General features: G+C 41.5%; 1 protein-coding gene across 1 annotated transcript in view; it reads right to left on the minus strand.

Moving 5' to 3' along the window:
- Positions 1 to 20,635, minus strand: part of TULP4 (TUB like protein 4) — a 97,038-nt gene that overhangs the window by 12,163 nt on the left and 64,240 nt on the right. Inside the window, exons 8-13 of the mRNA XM_029911045.1 lie at positions 15,458 to 15,682; positions 10,531 to 10,765; positions 9,904 to 10,048; positions 8,150 to 8,294; positions 6,605 to 6,698; positions 3,205 to 3,348 (exon numbers count right to left, since the gene is read on the minus strand). Coding sequence (XP_029766905.1) covers positions 3,205 to 3,348; positions 6,605 to 6,698; positions 8,150 to 8,294; positions 9,904 to 10,048; positions 10,531 to 10,765; positions 15,458 to 15,682 — 988 coding nt within the window. The remainder of the gene's footprint in view (positions 1 to 3,204; positions 3,349 to 6,604; positions 6,699 to 8,149; positions 8,295 to 9,903; positions 10,049 to 10,530; positions 10,766 to 15,457; positions 15,683 to 20,635) is intronic.

Raw genomic sequence — 20,635 nt, forward strand, 5'->3', positions numbered from 1 at the left:
CTGAGGGCAGCTGATAAATCACAACGACAAATGAGGATTAGTGACCTTGGCCAGGATTGTTTCAATGGAGTGGAAAGGGCAGAAGCCAAATCAGGTACCTCCTTTTCATTTCTGGCAACTCCCCATGAGCTATCGACTGCCCTCCTGCTTCCCTCAGACCATCCCAAACCACAAGATATCCTCCTGTCTCCCTCTCAACCCCTCCTGTACCCCCACCCAAGCCTCAACTTGACACCCTCCTACCCAAACACATTCTTGCCCCTAGAGCCCCTAAAGTCCTTTCACCTTCATAGGATTATCTTGGAAAAGTTTTTTTCTAAAATGTTGGTACCTTTGGATCAGGGACAGAATTAGTGAATGAGAGTGGAGCGCGAAGGGTGGGGATTAGTGGGTGGGACAGTGATGTGAGAAGGGAAAGAAAAGGAGTCAAAATGAAAAGAAGTGGCAGAGTTAAAAGGAAACACATGGTGCCAACAAAAGGAAATGAAGGCAGAGAGGAAAAGAAAAAGCTAAGAGACTAGTTTCATCACCACTGCAGTGAGTAAGGGAGTCAACTCACGCTGTGATGTGGATTAACACAGAAGCCTTATTAGACTCTCCCCTTTGTTAGACTTCACCTTTTTACAGTGCAATTAATTCTGTACAAAGTACAAGTACAGGTTTGATTTCCGGCAATATCTGACCTAAATGGACAGTATGATAAGCAAGGGATAATTGTTGCATAGTAATTACCCCAAGAATTTTGCAAACTTCCCTGATGATTCTTCTTAAATAAAGGATATGAAGGATGACTGGTGAATTAGAACTTACATTTGTATGTAAATCTATTACATTTGTCTCCATGATTATTAGAGTGTATGATACCCATAGAAAGATGGGACCAAATCAAACCATAGATCCATCTAGTTTGGAATACTCTAGTCATGGCCAATACCTGATTCTTTAGAATATCTGTGCAAAATTCTACTCACCCACTCACCAAGGATAACTTTTGTTCTGATAGCATTAGCTTTTTCATCAACATCAATCATCATGGCAAAGGGTAGGTGAGTAGATTTTTGTGGCTGGGCTGGTAAATTTTCAGGGCAATTCTGCCAGGTTGTTTTAGAGGAAGGGAAAAAGCTAAAATAAACAAACAGAACCATAAAATATCTGGCCAGCTGTGCAAAATATACTTTTGGCTTGTCATACATTTTTTCTGATGTCCACAGGTTATCAATCTATTACCTGAAGCATGAGATTTGATTATTATCTTAGCTTGAACAGCTTTATATGTACTTTACATTCATCCAAGTCAAATTTCCATTTGCCATCATGGTGTCAGAGATCCCAAAGTGTTTAAATCTAGCAGGAGTTTCTCACATTCCCCAATGGCTTTTTCCTAATTGATTTTTTGCATAATATGCAAATTAAATCAATTCATTGTTCGTTTTCCTTTCAAAATCATTAGTGGTTATATTAAACTTGCCCCTGGGGCACCTCACTATTGACTGGTCTTCAGCCCAAGAGCAGCTGTTTACTATAGCTTTAGTTCCTAGTGCTCAAGCACTATGTAAGCTACAAGATATTCTTCATTACCTCATGGCTATTTATTTTCCTTAATAGTCTCTTGTAAGAGACCTTGTGGGAAGCTTTTTGAAAATCTACATAAATTCTATTTGCTAGGTCAGAAGTGAATTGTCAGGAGAAATTTGACAGAAAAGAGAAGTGGATAAGAAGAGGAAGACTGCTGAGGAGAACAGGACAGTATGTTTTTTTATTCGCTTTTAAAGAGTTCTATCAGATCTCATGGTAGTTTGATCAGATGAGGTTATACTTGTTCAAATATTGCACTGCACTTTCCTTAACTCTCCCCCAGTCTCCCTAAAACTGAGGTGAGGCTCACACAGCACGTCTTTTAGCTCCTTTCAAATAAAAGGAATAGGCATTATGGATCCATCCAACTCTCAGTGAAGTCCATGGGGGTCTTTCCATTGATGTTCATGGCAGCTGGATCGAGCTCCATGTTAGGAAATATCTAATGCTGAGAACAGCATTTGTATTCAAATACATACTAAATCCCCTCCTCCATGTCTCCACAGCTTTGTGCTTTAGTTCCTTCAGTGTTCTTGGCTGAATACCATCAAAGGCCTGGTGATTCAGCAAAGCACTTAAAGCATCTGATTGGTCCCATTGAAGTCCATGGGGCTACTTTGATGCTTGAAGTTAAACACATTGTCAAGTGCTTTAACTGATCAGGGCTTTAGGGCCCAATCCAAAATCCCAGGAAAGGCAACAGGAGCCTTTCCCATTGGTCTTTAGACCAAGTCCTTATTGGCTTGTAATTTTTCAACTTTCTTCCACACCTTCCTCCTTAAAGAGACTTGAGTCTCCATGAAGCCACACTTTGGATTCCCCTGAAACGTGACCTTGGAACAGGAATTTCCCCATTGCCCTCTACACTATAGGAATGATGCAAACAAAGTAATTTAAATGTTTTGCTGCTGCACCAGCCTCTTTATTTGCATGGCTTCATTTTATAGAAGGAGATCCTGGTGCCTCCACCCGCTTTCATTTGCCATGTCTACATCCTCAATTCTGCCTGCATTGCTGGGGTCTCCCATTATGTCTCTCATGTCTGGGCAGGATGATCATGTAAATATCCTCCCAGATTATAACATTAAAAAGAGGCTACGTGAATATTCCTGCCATCCTTGTAATCATAATTATAAATAAAAAACTGAATGAGCATATCACATTTCCCAATTGGGCAGAGTCTTTGCTGCTCTGGGAATCTCAGCTGCTCTCAAACCCAAGTGTCTTGCACAGCAGTGCTGCTGCTGTCACATCACAAGAATGGGTCTGAGAGGCTTCTACAATATTAGTTCCCCATAGATGTATATAAAGGGCTTCACTCTATGGAGAATTGCTGTAGAATTTAATAGAGGATGTTTAGCTTTCTGCTGCACTTTAAACTAAGCAATGGAATTCTTTCATAGGGATGTAATTCTCTAATAAATTCTATAGGCTTTTAAAAGCAATGTCTATAGAACCCTTTTAGTTTCAATCCTATGAAATTCTATAGGACCTTTCCATAAAGGGAACTCAGAGAATGGGGACTTGCTCTGTTTGTTTATTTACAGGAGTGGGGCCAGGGAGTGAAAGAATCTGTCCTCAAAACTAGCCAAGCCCATGGAATGGTGCAGACATTGAATTCAACCTCACCTGGTAAATCATCTTCATCTTCACTGAAAACATTGGGGTTGAAGACAGGCAGGTTAATGTAGTCCATGGAAATCTTACGCACTTCAGGGAGATAAATAGTCATCTGTCTGGGCTGGAGATGCAGCAAGCTGGTTTTATAAATCACTTGGAAAGGGGGAGGGGGGGGAAACAGGAAAAATACTTGTTAGATAGAGAGGCTAAAAGAAGATCCAGAGTTCAACAGAACAGAGAATCAAGAGAAATCAATTTAAAGCAGAGAGTAGGGCTGGAATTGATTTTATGTAGTTTGGTTAACAAACAAATGTATGTACTTGTGTTTAACCAAACAATCATGAAATACATTACAGTAGCAGGACTTCAGAGGTGGATCCTTGCTACATGGAAGTTTTCTGGGATTGTTTTTTTAGTTACTCGTCCTTAACTAGAGGCAGCATCGCTTTAGTTATCTACTCTATAGGAGTTTAGATCTACACAAATATTGAATTTCTACATGTCAGTACAACAGGCCATTGGAGCCAGTTAATATTTTTCACTGGATCAAGGAGAGAAGGAAAAGGGTTGTTACCATCACCTCCTAAAGGATTTTTTGTCCTGTTTCCCCCTAAATCTCACTATGTAAAAATGTGAGGGTCAATCCTTGCAAATATGGGGGTTGTAAAAATATTGTTGTGTAAGCTTTTTGGGGGCATGGCGCTGTATATAAATAATAATAATGAAATGTAGGGATCATCCTGTACAGTTACACAATACCGCTCCTTAGTCAGGACAAACATTGCTCCTATCCCAAGCAGAGGAACTCAGGAAGCTTGTTTAACATAGCCCAGTGACGAGCATGGCATTAGTACCTACGAATCTGATCCTGCATCCTTTGACATCAATAGCAACACTCAGTGGGTGCAGGACTGAGACCTAGTTGAATTAGATAGGTACTATTTTGTAATTTCATTAGTTCTTCCATGACAAGAGATGAAGCCCTGGCTGCAATGTAAAGCTTCCCTGCTCTGGCATAAACTCCAAAAACTCTTGCCCTCCCGAGGAGGTTAATCCCCTCAGGGGCACATTTTCCCCACTGGTACAGGGTGGTGCTATTTGCACCTCTCTTGTGCCGGCAGGAGAGTCAAGCCCTGCATTAAATAGTAGTAGTTACTTTAAGGCTCCAGTTCAGGATGGGCGGGGTTTAAATAAAGATACTTCTTCAAATAGTTGCTGGCTAAGCTGCAGTTCTGCAGAAAGGGACCTGGGGATTACAGTGGACAAGAAGCTGGATACGAGTCAGCAGTGTGCCCTTGTTGCCAAGAAGGCCAACGGCATATTGGGCTGTATTAGTAGAAGCATTGCCAGCAGATCGAGGGAACTGATTATTCCCCTCTATTCGACACTGGTGAGGCCACACCTGGAGTATTGCATCCAGTTTTGTTCCCCCCACTACAGAAAGGATGTGCACAAATTGGAGAGAGTCCAGCGGAGGGCAACAAAAATGATTAGGGGGCTGGGGCACATGACTTATGAGGAGAGGCTGAGGGAACTGGGGTTATTTAGTCTGGAAAAGAGAAGAGTGAGCGGGGATTTGCTAGCAGCCTTCAACTACCTGAAGGGAGATTCCAAAGAGGATGGAGCTAGGCTGTTCTCAGTGGTGGCAGATGACAGAACAAGGAGCAATGGTCTCAAGTTGCAGTGGGGGAGGTCTAGGTTGGATATTAGGAAACACTATTTCACTAGGAGGGTGGTGAAGCACTGGAATGGGTTACCTAGGGAGGTTGTGGAATCTCCATCCTTAGAGGTTTTTAAGGCCTGGCTTGACAAAGCCTTGGCTGGGATAATTTAGTTGGTGTTGGTCCTGCTTTGAGCAAGGGATTGGACTAGATCAAGGGTGGCCAACCTGAGCCTGAGAAAGAGCCGGAATTTACCAATGTACATTGCCAAAGAGCCACAGTAATACATCAGCAGCCCCCCATCAGCTCTCCACCCCTGCTCCCAGCTCCTCCCACCCACCCCACACCTCCCTCCTGATCAGCTGTTTCGTGGCATGCAGGAGGCGGGGGGGGGGGGGGGAACGGGGGCACGGCAGGCTCAGGGGAGGGGGGGAAGGGGTGGAGTGGGGGCAGGGCCTATGGCAGAGCCAGGGGTTGAGCAGTGAGCAACCCCCAGCACATTGGAAAGTTGGCGCCTCTAGCTCCAGCCCTGGAGTCAGTGCCTATATGAGGAGCCGCATATTAACTTCTGAAGAGCCGCATGTGGCTCCGCAGCCACAGGTTGGCCACCCCTGGACTATATCACCTCCTGAGGTCTCTTCCAACCCTAATATTCTATTATTCTATGAAATAAATTTGAAAGCTAACGGCAATAATATCCACTTTAGGGTTAAATATTCACATTGTTCAGACTTTCAACAAGAGATTCAATGAAAACTCCAGAGATTAGTGACATCCCATTCATAGATTCATAGATTCTAGGACTGGAAGGGACCTCGAGAGGTCATCGAGTCCAGTCCCCTGCCCGCATGGCAGGACCAAATACTGTCTAGACCATAAAAAGCTAGACCATTAAAAAGCTACTCTGTATAAATCTTTCATAAGTAACAAAGATGTGGCCAAACCCAAACTCCAAATGGCCATGGGGAAGTTTTGATCTGGATCCAATTCAGGGCATTGTTGCCTGGTCCCATCTCTACTAAATAAGAATATACAATTAAAAAAGGGGGTTTTCAAAAGAGTTTTTAGAAATTCCTATAACTGCTTCAGTATCTTCACCCACACCCCAATTTTGCCACCCTTAATCATGGTGAATGGGACCTTACTCTGCTCCTACTGACATCAAAGGGACCACACTTGGAGATAAGGCCTACCCAACACAAGGGTGGGAGAATAGGGCCCAAAGTGTATAAGGCTCCTTTCAGTGAGGGCAACCATTTTGCTGCTGTCTAAGCAAGAGAGCTGTGTGACAGTGCAAATAATTGAGTTCCCCCATTAAAAGCTCTGGAAAAGTTGCTGTAAGGTAAGATCTTTTTAAAGTTATTTTGATATGTATAATAGTTGTTAGAACAGTTGTAAAAAATAATACATTTTTTTTTTTAATTATAGCACTTCCTTACAATAACTTAGAAGCTCCCTGATTTCTGAAGCTTTCTAACTGGAAAGATTATTCTTTCAATCCTAGTTCAAATAACCGAACTGTCAAAATGGCAGGTTCTGGTTTGATTCTTAATGGATCTTTTTTTGACTGAGTTGTTGTTGGATTTAGGGATTTAAATTGCAATTACACTAAAATTTCCCTGTGACTCAGATTAACAGCATTACTAAAGCAGCCTCTTCATCACTTTAAAGAAAATTGTAGGGAGTGTGTGTTTGTTATTTGTTAGCAAGAGCTCAAGGTTGGAAAAATCAAGAGGGGTCAGTTTTACCTGCACCAAGGTTAGTTGGTAGGAAAGCAGCCAAACCCACAATCTTAAATTTGGTTCCCCAGATATTAGACGTGACTTGAGCAAGGTAGTTGTGCTGCAAAGAAAAAAAAAAAAAGGTTTAAAGTTTATTTGGCTCCTACAAAATTAGCAAAAGTAAATATTTGTTTTCAAAAAATAATATAGCACTGCTTTGTAGAAACTAAATGAAATATCTACACGTGACTCACTTATAAATATTACTGTCTGCTCTCTTGTGAGAGAATATTCAGAGCACTAAAGCTATTTCAGGTATAAGACAATTGCATCTCATTCTCTTTTTTGCAGTGGCCTAACATCTCTAACCATCCACTAAGTACACCCCTTCATTCAGGGCTGTATTTTGCTACTGTCGCATTTTGCTATCTGGCCACCATCACAGTAGCTCGCATGAATCAGATATATGGCAACGACACAAACAACTTGGTGGAAGACTTGGCAGCAGGGAGAACTGGAGAGCACTGCAGCTGGCCAGTAAGACCGGCATAGTTTTGATCCTTGCTTCTCCCACACAATAGCATAGTGTATCATTTCTATATCTTTGCAGTAAACCATCACAAGATAGCATATAATTTTCTCATTGGATTTTATGTTTAAGAACCACTTAGAGAAGAATAAATACATAGAAAGGAATTATTAATAAGCATTTATACAGCATATTTTTCCAGAGATCCCAAAGCACTGTACCACAGTGAGTATCATTATTATATTATCATTTTAATTGATGGGTAAGTATCATGCCCACTGGACTTCTGCCCTATTTTCTATTGCTGCTATAAGTGATCCAGAACATTTCAAAAACCAAGCATTACCATTTGCGTATTTTAAATACAGAAAATATATAAAGAAATACAAAAAGATAAATTTAGTGCTAGTGAAATGGGTGAGCTAGGCAGTCCTGGGGCATGGAGTGTTTCATTTACCCATGGACTGTGCACAACACAAACAGCAAAAGTGCTTGCTTCCCCAACATGGTGTTCCCACCATCACCTGTCAGAACCAATTGTGGAGGACAGGATGGTTCTGTCCCCTGACCCATTAAACTCCTTTGTCTCTGTAGACTGACAACAAAGCTGGTGACTATATTGGTATTATGATACCAATACCTAACCACAAAGAACTGAATAAGGACTAGAAAATAATTCTACATAGGCCATTCGACAGCCAAGAACATATCAACTGGAATTTAAAAGTCTGTTATATAAGGATTCCTAAGATAAATGGTTGCCTTTTAAAAAGTCAGGGTGAAATCGCAGCCCCTGTGAAATCAATGGAGCGAGCACCCTCATCATTTACCAGCTATTACCACATAATGCTATCTGAGATTCCACCAATGTCTCCTATTATAAATACAGAGACATAACTAGAATCTCAGATACCATTGCATAGTAACTCGATTAAATGACAGATTTTCAATGGTCACCACTGGATATATATTATAAACTGTTGTTTCTGGAAAGAGAAGATATATTTAGGTACAGGTCTGGTAATTATGCAGTCATGCAATACCTGAGTGATATCTTCCAATGGAAACTCTCGTCGAGTTAGGCTTGGTGAACCAATAGAAGGTTTCCTTATTGGTAACCTTGGAGATCTTGATATCTCCTGAGCAGCTCGCGACAACTTTGGAGATTTGCGGGCATCTATATTAATTCTTCATGTAAAGCAATAATTAGAGTTATCAGGCACATACAGATGGACATACTTAACATTTCTGTATACACTAAGTACAGTGAAGAAAACTGGCATGTTCTCTTTAGGTGATGTAAGCTACAGTAGAAAGTGGTAGGATTACACAAAGTCTGCTTAGTTTAATGGATAGAATCTTAAATCTTATGGGCAAAATTCAAAGGTAATATGTAAAGAGATATAAATCAGATTCTGTTACACTGACTTAGACTCAGATTCCCTTAGATCTGATTAGTGATGCAAAAGGGAGGTTAAGATGATGCAATTTATACTCCACATAAAGGCATAAGAATATATTATTAGATTGCACTGATTTTAGACAGTGTCCATGAGAACATAAAGAGGATACTTTGGCTACTGGACACCTGTACCACCAGTGAAAACCAAGATTTCACAAACTTGGTCAGTGCTCCTCTGAGCATAAAAAAAATTACGTACGCCTCCCTCATGTACGTAAACATTGTAAATGATGTTCCAGAGTGAGAGTCTGAAGGGGTGAAAAGGGCCATCAGTGGAGAAAATAATGAAACAAATGTAACACAATGCATGCAGGTAGACCCTGGATATGCAGGTAGCCTTACTGATATCAACAGGGCTCCAGGATTCTGCCTGTGCACATGGCACTGGAGGACCAGAGCCCAGGCTTGCAGGGTCAGGCCCTGTTTAATGGTGAAATGCAAAACAAAAAGAACAATAGAGAATTATGTTGTGTGCATATATGTGTACCTAAGATATCACGTAACACAGAGCTGGAAAAAAAATATTTTCTTTGAGTAGAACGCCCCTTCATCCTGGCTAGTGGGGGCAATGTTTGCACAGCACCTATCATAATGGGGCTCTCATTCATGACTGGGGCCCATGGGTGCTACTCCAATACAAATAATAAATAATAATAATAATAATAATGTTGAACTTGCTGCCCGTCCTGCAAAGCCTGGATGGACATTATTGCAGAATGAATTATCAACAATTGACAGCTGCTTAGAAAGCACATGATGAAACACTCACAATTTTTCCTCCAGTCACTGGGACAAGACAACTCAGTTGACACATCTTTCTACATTTAGCACTTTCATTACAAATCCAAAATACTTTCTATTAAGCAAAAACAGATCCCTGCTCCACTCCCCTTACAGTTTCCATCTAAATATTGAGTGTGCATCTGGGTGCGTGTTGGGGAGCGAACAGAACAGGCTAAAGAATGAACTAGAGAAGCTACAGACTATTCCTTTGCTATCTTGGACACAGAGTGTGCCTTAGACTATTTTTTCTGATCTGATTAGCTATTTGTGAGAGGCAGACCAAGGCAGTGGAGTTTGCCTATTATTATTATTATTATTATTACAGCTTACCACAGAGAAGGTCTGAATTGTTCTTCCTCAGAGAAAAAAAAAAGACCCTGAAAAGCTGTAATTTCCACAGGCAAATTCTTTCTTATGAAAGGCATTAGAACATCCTCCTTTGCTTTAATTTAGGTTGTGTCATGACAAGATTTAAAAAAAACAAAAACAAACAAAACAAAACAAAAAAACAGACCCACAGAAAAGAAGGAAAAATACCCAAGAAACCATTACCTGGGGAGTTTGGGTGATTTGCTAGCTCGAGTGATTTTGGGAGATTTCTTCGCAGCCCAGTCATCGCTCAGTTCAATATCACTGGAATCTGAGCAGTTGCAGCTGTCAATCACAGTGGAAATCAAGCTGTTTCCATAGATTTCATCTACCAAGACAGGCCCCCAAAAATGTAAGAACTGTTTTAGAAACCTGATCTCAATTACAACTGTCAGTCATCAGGGGGAAAAACCAGTAGCTAAGATAAAAGTCTAGCAGGGAGTGTTTACTGCCAAGTATAAACTCAAAATTTCCGATGGCCTGAATTCAGGGGAATAGTGTTCAATTGTATCAGGTGACTCCCAGACATTGATTGAAAAATATTTATTGTTAATTAGTGATCCACTCCTCACCAACCAATCTGCAAGAAGTTATATTTTATAAACCAAAAGCCAACATGAAATGAGTTTGGTGGCTTGATTCTAGGCCACAGTGGAGACATTTTCACATGACAAAAAACAGCTTTGTAATTGCTTCATGCTATACTAGTTATGTGGACAAAGAGGATTTCAATCTCTGACTTTCAGTCTAAACCCTTTCTCAATAAGCATTTTTACAAATATAAACAATCCACTTATAAAAATATGATACCTGCTTTTCCATCGGTTTTAGGATCCATAATGACAAATTCTGGCCGCAGTTTGCTGATTCGGCGCCCTTTTAGGATAGGTACCAGTCCCCCTAGGTATTCCAAGTATAGCGTGTAGCATGGACCTCCGACCTCCGGATCATCTTCTGTCCGCTTCATCGTGCAGTGAAGCCTTTCATTGCCAGCTGTTGGATAGCTGACAAAATCTCTCATATTGTTGGGGTCTGGGATAGGAGGCTAAATTGAATGGAGGGAGGAAAGAGAAACGTATGTCATTCTTATTCTCTGGAGTTAGGTTGTTATATAATACCATCCCTACCCAGTGAATATGGCCTGGGATAGCTCAGAATTAGCATAGATTAATGTCTGAGCTATCGAATCACCCACCACCAGGACTCACGTGCCTGCTGATTCGATCGGTTATTGTACACAGACTATAAAAGTTAGCTACGGTTTAAGAGGAAGGATTGTCTTGTGATTAAGATGACACTGGACTGGGATCCAGGAAATCTGAGTTCAATTCCCAGCTCTTCCAAGACTACTTATGTGACCTCAGGCAAGTGATTTAAGAGCTCTGTTGAACTGAGGCCTCAGTCTTTCTGCAGATCAGTTTTCCATTTGTAAAATGGGGCTAATAATCCTTCCTTTGTCTGGCTTGTCTATTTAGATTGTAAACTCTATGGGCAAGGACTGTCTCTGTATTTGTACAGTGCCTTGCACAATGCGGCTTTTGGACATTGCAGTAAAACAAATACTGCTAATAACATAAAATCAACACTCCTCAGTTTGGTTCAAAATGAATATAAAGAAAAAAACTGAGCAGGACGTAAAATAAGTATCCTTAACTCTGAGAGAAAGGCAGGTACCAGGTTAGTAGAGGTCTATTATATACTACATACCTTCTGAGAGCAAAGAATTACACATACAGTAAGTCTTCTGCAAAGGTACCAGTTATAATAGAACCCTGCACTGGGATATTTCTGGGATTTCTGTGCACACAAATTACCTAATTAGCAGTACACAAAACGGTTTTTCATAAACAAGCATGATTCACAGTGTAACAACACTGCATTATATTATAGGCATGGTTTGCTCTCGTTTTAAACAGTGCTGGACTAACTCCATTGTCTACAATGTAATTACTCTATATTATTGGTATAAACCAGGGGTCAGCAACCTTTCAGAAGTGGTGTGCCGAGTCTTCATTTATTCACTCTAATTTAAGGTTTCGCGTGCCAGTCATACATTTTAACATTTTTAGAAGGTCTCTTTCTATAAGTCTATAATATATAACTAAACTATTGTTGTATGTAAAGTAAATAAGGTTTTTAAAATGTTTAAGAAACTTCATTTAAAATTAAATTAAAATGCAGAACCCCCCGGACCAGTGGCCATGACCCAGGCAGTGTGAGGTTGCCTACCCCTGGTATAAACAGGGGATGAATTTGACCCAATATAATGAAACAGGAACAAGAAAGAGATAAGATGAACACACAAAATTGGTACATGTGAGAACTCTGCGCATGAGTAGCCTCTTAATGCTTACTTTAGTGACTAAAATAAGTTTTTAGTCCATTTTGGGACTATTCACATGCATGTTTGCAGGACTGGGAGCTAAGAGACATCCTAGGGGAAAGAGGAAAGAGTCACAGATTGCAAGGCTAGAAGGAACCATTGTGATCATCTAGTCCAGTGGTTCCCAAACTTTAACAACCTGTGAACCCCTTTCACTAAAATGTCAAGTCTTGTGAACCCCCTCCTAAAAATGAGTATTTCCAGGGATTTTCTCCTTTACCTGAGTATAAATTATAAAAGCAGTGATCTTGGAAATATAAAATTTGTTGTTATGACATGCTTATTACACACTATTTATTATTATTATTAATTATTATTTATCGTTACAGTATTTTTATTACATTATGAAAACGGCCACACTCTTCCAAGATCTCACTTTCATAGCTTGTAGCACTTTGAATAAGCCTGTTATAAAACAAGGCACCTATGTTTCATCAAGGAGTATCAGATGTGAAACAGCATGAAGGTATTTGAGAAGCCAACTCACAGAGTTCCTCCTACACAAGCATTCAGGTCTTGAGCAGTCCAGGCAAACAACGCACGTTACAACAAAGCTTAAACTTGTTCTTCATAATAATTTTAAAAACAATACTAGCTGCTTATTTCATTTTAAAAACAGCAAAAAATATCCACCTCCGTTTCCATTTCTTATAAGGAGTCTTGAAGTTTAAATCTCCTCAGTGTGATAGATATGCTTGCTTTGATCTGCTTAGCTCTTGGAAGTTCAGGGGCTCCAGGCTGCTGGCCACGTGCTGCCAGGGGGGCCTAGGGACAGCTCTATCCGCTATTAGGGAATTTTTTCCCGAGAACCCCCTGTAACATTTCGCGAACCCCAGTTTGGGAACCACTGATCTAGTGTTATCTCCTGTGTAAGAGTCCATAGAACTTCCCCAAAATAATTCCTAGAGCAGATCTTTTAGAAAAATATCCCGACTTGATTTAAAAATGACCAGTGATGGAGAATCCACCACAACCATTGGTAAATTGTTCCAATGGTTAATTACTCTCACTATTAAAAAAATACACCTTATTTCCAATCTGAATTTGTCCACTTCCAGCCACTTGATTGTCTTATACCTTTCTCTGCTAGATCGAAGAGAGAATTATTAAATATTTGTTCCCCATGTTGATACTGTAATCAAGTCACCCCATAACCTGTTCTTTGTTATGCTAAATAGGTTGAGCGCCTTGAATCTGTCACTATAAACCATATTTTCTAATCCTAAAATATGGTCTGGCAGGTGCAAGTGACCTCAGCAATATAATTTCAGCAGTCCACAAAATACAGAGTTTTTAAGGGCATGGCTACACTTGCAGATGTAGAGCACTTTGAGTTAAACCAGCCTTTGTAGAGCACAGTAGGGAAAGCGCTGCAGTCTGTCCACACTGACAGCTTCAAGTGCACTGGCGTGGCCACATTTGTGGCACTTGCAGTGGCATTGGGAGTGGTGCATTATGGGCAGCTATCCCAACATGCAAGTGACTGCAATGTGCTTTTAAAATGGGAGGGGTGGGGTGGAGTGTGACAGGGAGTGTGTTGTGTGTATGTGGGGGGGAGAGAGTGGGTTTTTGAGGGGGCTGAGAGCATGTCAGCATGCTGTCTTGTAAGTTCAGACAGCAGCAGATCTTCCCCTCCCCCCCGTCTCTCTCTCTCTCTCTCACACAGCATTCCACAGTAATGGCCTGCAAGCCGGCTGTCAGAAACGGAGCTTTGAAAGGGCATTTCCACATTCCTACAGGAGTTCAAAACAATGACAAGAGTGGCCACTTGACGTAAGGGGATTATGGGACATTTCCGGAGGCCGATCAGAGCGCAGTAACGCAACACCTCGTTCACACTGAAGCCCAGGCATTGTAGCCAAGATGCAGCAAACGTTATTCCTCTCGCCGAGGTGGAGTACCAGCAGCTGTAGCCGCGGAGTCAGAGCGCTCTACGTGCCTTGCCAGTGTGGACGGGTAGTGAGCTAGTGCGCCCGGAGCTTCTTTATTGCATTGTAACTCGCAAGTGTAGCCAAGCCCTTAGAGTGGGGTGGATAAAGCCTTTGTACGGAGTCTTGGGGAATCCATCCCCTTTGTATTAATCTTTTTTTTAAGTACTAGTACACTGCATTTGATGCAATCTGGTACATTCTTTAAAAAGGGGGAAAAAAGTGACCCAAACCAAAATATACTCTCTAAACAGACTGGACTCACATCAATAAAAGAAGTACATGACAGAGGCTTAGCATGCCAAAGCCCTGACTTCCAGCTACTAATCAAAGAATTTAGTTCTTTTAAACAGGAAAGTATAAAAATGAGCACTTAGCTGTAGGAACTGAAAGGCACAAGAATAAAGCAGCAACTTTAAAGCATCAAGCTGCTTAAGCTAGAAAATAGGTGAAAATTGAAGCACTGAACAGCAGCACTTAAGAGGAGCTTGCAGTTCTATCCGTGGAAAGAGAAGAACTGAAGAATCGGTGTTACCAGCCATTAGAATGGTAAATGATCCAATCACTCAGACCTTTGAGCTGTTCAAGTAGCTGTTATCTACCAGTGGCATGAGACTCACAGAGTGAGACTCTGTTATAGTTGGGGTGAATCTATTATACCCTTTGGAAAAATCATTGTGAATATGGGTGAAATTAAATAATTTCACAGTCTGACTCTACTCTGGAAAGTGACTATTTACAAAATGGCACCTCCTTACATAGCAGACCCATTCCCTGTGTAAATCCAGAATCACATCTGTTGAAATGAATGATGAAGACAAGTTTTTACTGCCATTCACTCCTGCTAGCCTCGCTGAGCCAAAACAGATAAGAGAAAACGATCTAAATAGTATCCCTTCTTGTGTATCATCAACAGAATTGCTTACCAAGTTCTAATCGCGGGGCCATTTGCTCAACCCCCTTATCTTCTAATTGTGCTCTCAATTACACTTGTGAGCAGAACTGAGCAGAATACCCAGGTATGCATAGAGCTGCATAGAGAGGAGACTGTTACCTCACTACTCTGTGACATGAGGCCTCCTCACATGCAGCCCAAAATACCCATGTCTACCAAGAAACAATACAGTGAGGATCAAGGCTGCCACCAGAATAAGGTTCTTCTGAGTTTTTCTGAGAGAGATAGCTAGTTAACCACAGGCTTTTCCTTTACAGGCCATCTCTGAAGCATTCTTAGCCTTAATTTCTGGTTTTGATATGTATAAAAGCTTTTGATCCATTAGTAGTTTCCCTCGTTTTATCTTCCTCTTTTCTAACTGAGAATCACTGGGTGAAATCCTGGCCTCACAGAAGTCAATTAAAGGTTTGCCATTATCTCTTGGGAAGTGTTGGGTAAAGAAGAAAAAGAAAAGGCTGTGATTCCTTTTACCTTGATTGTTGGTATAAAGGCAGTGGTGAGGTATGAGCAGAGCCGAGGAGGCAGAGTCAGTTTGCTGATATCCTTGTCATCCCGCAGAGAGCTAGCGATGGTCTGCTGGCATAGGAGCTGCAGGCTGGAGACCCTGTGCTCTACTCTGACAACATAGAGTGCAGGGCCGGAAGCCATGAGCAGGCGTGAGTCCCTGTGGCCCCAGCAAATGGAGATTATTGGACGCTGCGAGAAAGGAAGATTGCACAACTTAACACAAGAGGCATTTTCTCCCAGACACCTGTGCAGCAAGACATATGTTCTGTAGTGCCAGTTTAATCTAGCACCAGCAGCATTAGCAAAGGCCTTCAAAAACAAGTTAAAATAAACATAACTGTGCATTATGTTACTGCCCTCAAAGGGGGCTAGTATACAGTAACATTGAGCATTTATTTTCAGTAACAATACTTCGCATTTATATAGAATTATTCAGCCATAGTTTGCAAAAATCTTTACACAAGTGGGTAAAGCATTCTTCACCCCATTTCACAGATGAGGAAGGTGAGGCCCCAAGTGGTAAGTCACTCCTTCAGAATCACTCACTGCATCAATAGCTGAAACAGGAACAGGACTCGGGTCTTTGGATTCCCTGTTCAGCACCCTGTGTGCTACCAGACTACCTTGTAAGAGTTTTACAAAGATTTAATCAAACTTCACAACACCCAGAGTTACCTGGTAAGTGGTATAACTCACATTTTCAGCTTGGAAAACAGACGCTGGGAAGTTAAGCAACTCACCTAAGGGCACTCAGTTAATCAGTGGCACAGCTGTGATTAGCACACAGGAGTTCCTGCCTCTGAGTCCCAAACTGAAGTCATTACCCCAAACTGCCTCCCCAGGATACATTTCCAGATGAAAATAAAATCTAAAGCACTATCATAAGCAAACTGCACCTATTGCCCTTTACTCACCCATTTGTTTGTGGTGCTAACTGTCCAAATTCATATCAATAAAACACAAGAATAAAGAGTTAGAGGAGACTGGATTGAAGAAGGTAAGCCCCTGAAAGGTACAGCAAAAACCAGATCAGGCCATCCTTTGCACTTCCACAACACAAGGACACGAAAGACTCACATGGGGAAATGTAGAACAAATAAAAGGAACCAGTTTTCAGATAGTATATCATCTGGCTGTGAAATTAATTCATGTAGCTGGATTAAAAAATAAATAGACTGTATACTTTTATAACCACCAGCTTTTATAGTTATCTGTACTAAGGATAACCTCGTGCTTCAGGGTGTAAACTGATCCCCATTTGTCAAATTTTCCTACACACCCCTTTGAGCTTTCTCCCACACTGCTCCTTATGCAACGAAGGGGCTCCCCAGAAACATCTGCAAAGCCACTACGCTCTATCCTCCTTACAAGTCACCTCTGTCCCAATGCCTCCAAAACACTCTAGTCTACATGACTGCCAGGCAGGTGTGTTGGGACAACTGCTTCCTGTGCTTCTCATAATCAACTCACTTACCTGTGCTCTCGCCATGTTTGCTGTACCGACCTCTCCTCTCTCCTCTTAGGGCTTGTTTACACTAACATTTAGTTGGCAGCAAGCTGGGGTATAAATCTACCCTGTGCTAGCCTGCTGTGCACTAAGCATCTGTATGGATCTGCTGCCGTGCGCTAAAAGTTCCCCAGTGTGCTTTGATCTACTCCCATTTCGAAGCACTGTGCACTTAGCACCATGGAGTCTTGATTCCAGATTGGGGCCTGTAGGTGCTCACACAATACAAACAAACAACAGGGGTGAGAAAGAAATTGTTTTCTTTGGAAATAACATTGCACAAGAGACTATAGTGAGTGCATTGTAGAGGGTTATCCATTTCTCTGAAGCACCAGCTCCTGGGCCACTGCTGGGCACAATCCTGGTCTTGATGGACTAGGTCCTAATCCCAGAAATGTCTAGGTTAGAAGTGTTCTTTAGGTAAAGAATGAACAGAATTTACTGAAAGGCTAGGTATACTTTAAAGTGGTCACTTAAAAATGTCTTCAACTTCTAGCCAAAACACACTGAACAAGAATTGAGCATGCAGAAGGCAAGCAGCAACAGAGAATTAGTAATCAGGAACACGAGGTCTCCATCTGAAAGATTTCATAGTGTAGATATCTGGGTTAGATCTGCTAAGAAGAAAATATTAATCTAGCCCAGAAGAGACTTTTCCTTGAGTTACAACTTCAGAATGTTTAAAAAGGAAAAACTGGGGCAAGATGATTTTAGGTGAATGACAGACAGCAAGTGCAGCTGCTTCACATCACCTCAATGCTTACCGTCAAGATAAAGGGGAGGATGAAGCAACTTTCTAAAAGAGAGGATTTTCCCTGCTGTGCCATCTCACCCTGGTTTTAAATTTAAAGGAAAATATTGGTTTTAAGATGGGAGGATTACGATGAAGTACATCCAGACACCACACACACACTCCTGCGGAGGTATCAACCTTCAGGCTGACTGCTATGCAAATGGGAAACTGCAACAGGGGAACATCACTATTTTCATAGTGACCACTAAAGGCACTTTGTAGTGGACAATGGCACTTGTAAGCCAGTGGGCTAGCTTGCCTTTATTATATTCACTGCTTTGCATTCTATTCCCATTGGCCTGTATCCTGTAAGACATTAGCTTCATCAAGTTAGCATAAGGCTTGAGGCATATGAACTTTGCATAGATAAACGGCCCAACGAAAAACCCCAAGTATTTGGGGAGCTGAAAATAGAGTTTATGGGAATGTTCTGACCACAGGTCATGATTCAACCACAGAAGTGTCCTGGAAACGAACTGACGTACATAACAGGTACATGGGATACATCTAAGACTAGTCTGCTTGTTTGTTTTATTAGAATAGGTTTATAGATTTATATTAGAGTATATTTTGGCTGTAACGCAAGAGACCTACAGGCTACATCCTGTATGTTGAGCTAGGGCAAAGTTAGCATGCATATGTTTGGGACCTTTCACCTAGATAGATGATGATGAGCTAAAGCATAAGTTCCATATATGGCTGCAACCTTTGCCATAGATAGTGTGACAGACTCAGCCCAGAAGGATATAAGAATAGTGGAAGGCAGGTATATCAGCCTCGGAATGAACAGGTCCCTGTTCCTGGATAGCCAAACAAAAGCTACTCCAGGCCACTCGAGACACCTGATGCCAATTTAACCAGTTAAGATCGTTAGACTAATGCCGGCACCTGACCTCAATGAACTGTGTTGTATTTGCCTAGTTTATCGATAAGAATATCATGTGACCGTATCAAATGCCTTACTAAAGTCTAGGTATACCACATACACCGCTTCTCCCTTATCCACAAGACTCGTTATCCTATCAAAGAAAGCTATCAGATTGGTATGACATGATTTGTTCTTTACAAATCCATGCTGGCTATTCCCTATCACCTTACCACCTTCCAAGTGTTTGCAGATGATTTCCTTAATTACTTGCTCCATTATCTTCCCTGGCTTCAACCCAGAAGGTTGAAAAAGCTACTAGAGGGGGAAGCTGTTCTAGATTTGATTTTAAGACATAGGGAGGAACTCGTTGAGAATTTGAAAGTGGAAGGCAACTTGGGTGAAAGTGATCATGAAATCATAGAGTTCACAATTCTAAGGAAGGGTAGAAGGGAGTACAACAAAATAGAGACAATGGATTTCAGGAAGGCGGATTTTGGTAAGCTCAGAGAGCTGATAGGTAAGGTCCCATGGGAATCAAGACTGAGGGGAAAAACAACTGAGGAGAGTTGGCAGTATTTCAAAGGGACACTATTAAGGGCCCAAAAGCAAGCTATTCTGCTGGTTAGGAAAGATAGAAAATGTGGCGAGACCACCTTGGCTTAACCACGAGATCTTGCATGATCTAAAAAATAAAAAGGAGTCATATAAAAAATGGAAACTAGGACAGATTACAAAGGATGAATATAGGCAAACAACACAGGAATGCAGGGGCAAGATTAGAAAAGCAAAGGCACAAAACGAGCTCAAACTAGTAGAGGGTGGGCCAGGGTTCCCCTCTTCCCCCCATGCTCTACAGAGATCCCCTTGAGAGGGGATGCAGACTTTGGTCCAAACTGCGCCTACTGAGCTCTAAGAAGCAGCAGAGACTGTGGGTATTCCACCTTCCCACTTCCCATACTGGCCTGTGATGAAAGTAGCTCAATAAGCTGTGACCTTTGCTGCTGTACTGAGAAAGGGAGGTCCAGGGGGGAGGGATAGCTCAGTGGTTTGAGCATTGGCCTGCTAAACCCAAGGTTGTGAGTTCAATCCTTGAGGGGGCCATTTAGGGAACTGGGGTAAAAATCTGTCTGGGGATTGGTCCTGCTTTGAGCAGCGGGTTGGACTAGATAACCTCCTAAGATCCCTTCCAACCCTGAGATTCTATGATAACGAGGGCCTCAGTGAGCTTCTGAGGCCACTGAATCCGTCTGGAAGCACAGGACCCACCAATACAGGCTCGGAGCAATAGATAAAGGATGCATTGAGCAGGTTGGCATAGGGGCTTTCCTAAATTCATACCCTTTTAAACTTAACAGGTACACCACAACTTGGGAAGAATCAAAATAACCGGTTAGGACAGAAATAACAAACGTGATACCTAACCACAAAAGGGCCATGGTAATGAACTGACGTATATAATAATAAGTTTAGATCATTGATGTACTAATCAATAGGAAAAAGACACTCCAACATTAGTAAGGTGAGGAAATACAAATAAGGAAAAGGGGGAAAATCCCTTACTGAATATGCATCAAACATAGAGGTATCAGCCAACATATTATAAAAGTGGCATAGCAGCCTAGAGGCAGTAAGAGAAGGAGATATAGTCCTTGGGAGGTGCCAGAATGATGGCCACTGGTGATGAGGGGGAAGGGGATGGTGATGAGGAAGATGATGGCTTACATTTCAGGTTGTTCTACAGGAGATGGTGTGATTATATGGATGTGTAGATGTACATTCTGTTATATCTCCATCTATCTTACTAAGTTGGGCTGTTTGTGACTGTGCTAAATGTATTAATAAACTATATTTGTAAATATAAGAGTTCCTATAGTGTGAGTTGCAACTGTGCACATCGGGGTTCCCAACTATATAATAATTGAAATAATACTGGGCCTGATCTTGGGACAGGAACCTGTCAACCCTCAAAGTGAT

Source organism: Terrapene carolina, unplaced genomic scaffold, assembly GCF_002925995.2.
Source record: "Terrapene carolina triunguis isolate 2854851 unplaced genomic scaffold, T_m_triunguis-2.0 Scaffold85, whole genome shotgun sequence".
Classification (NCBI taxonomy): Eukaryota; Metazoa; Chordata; order Testudines; family Emydidae; genus Terrapene; species Terrapene triunguis.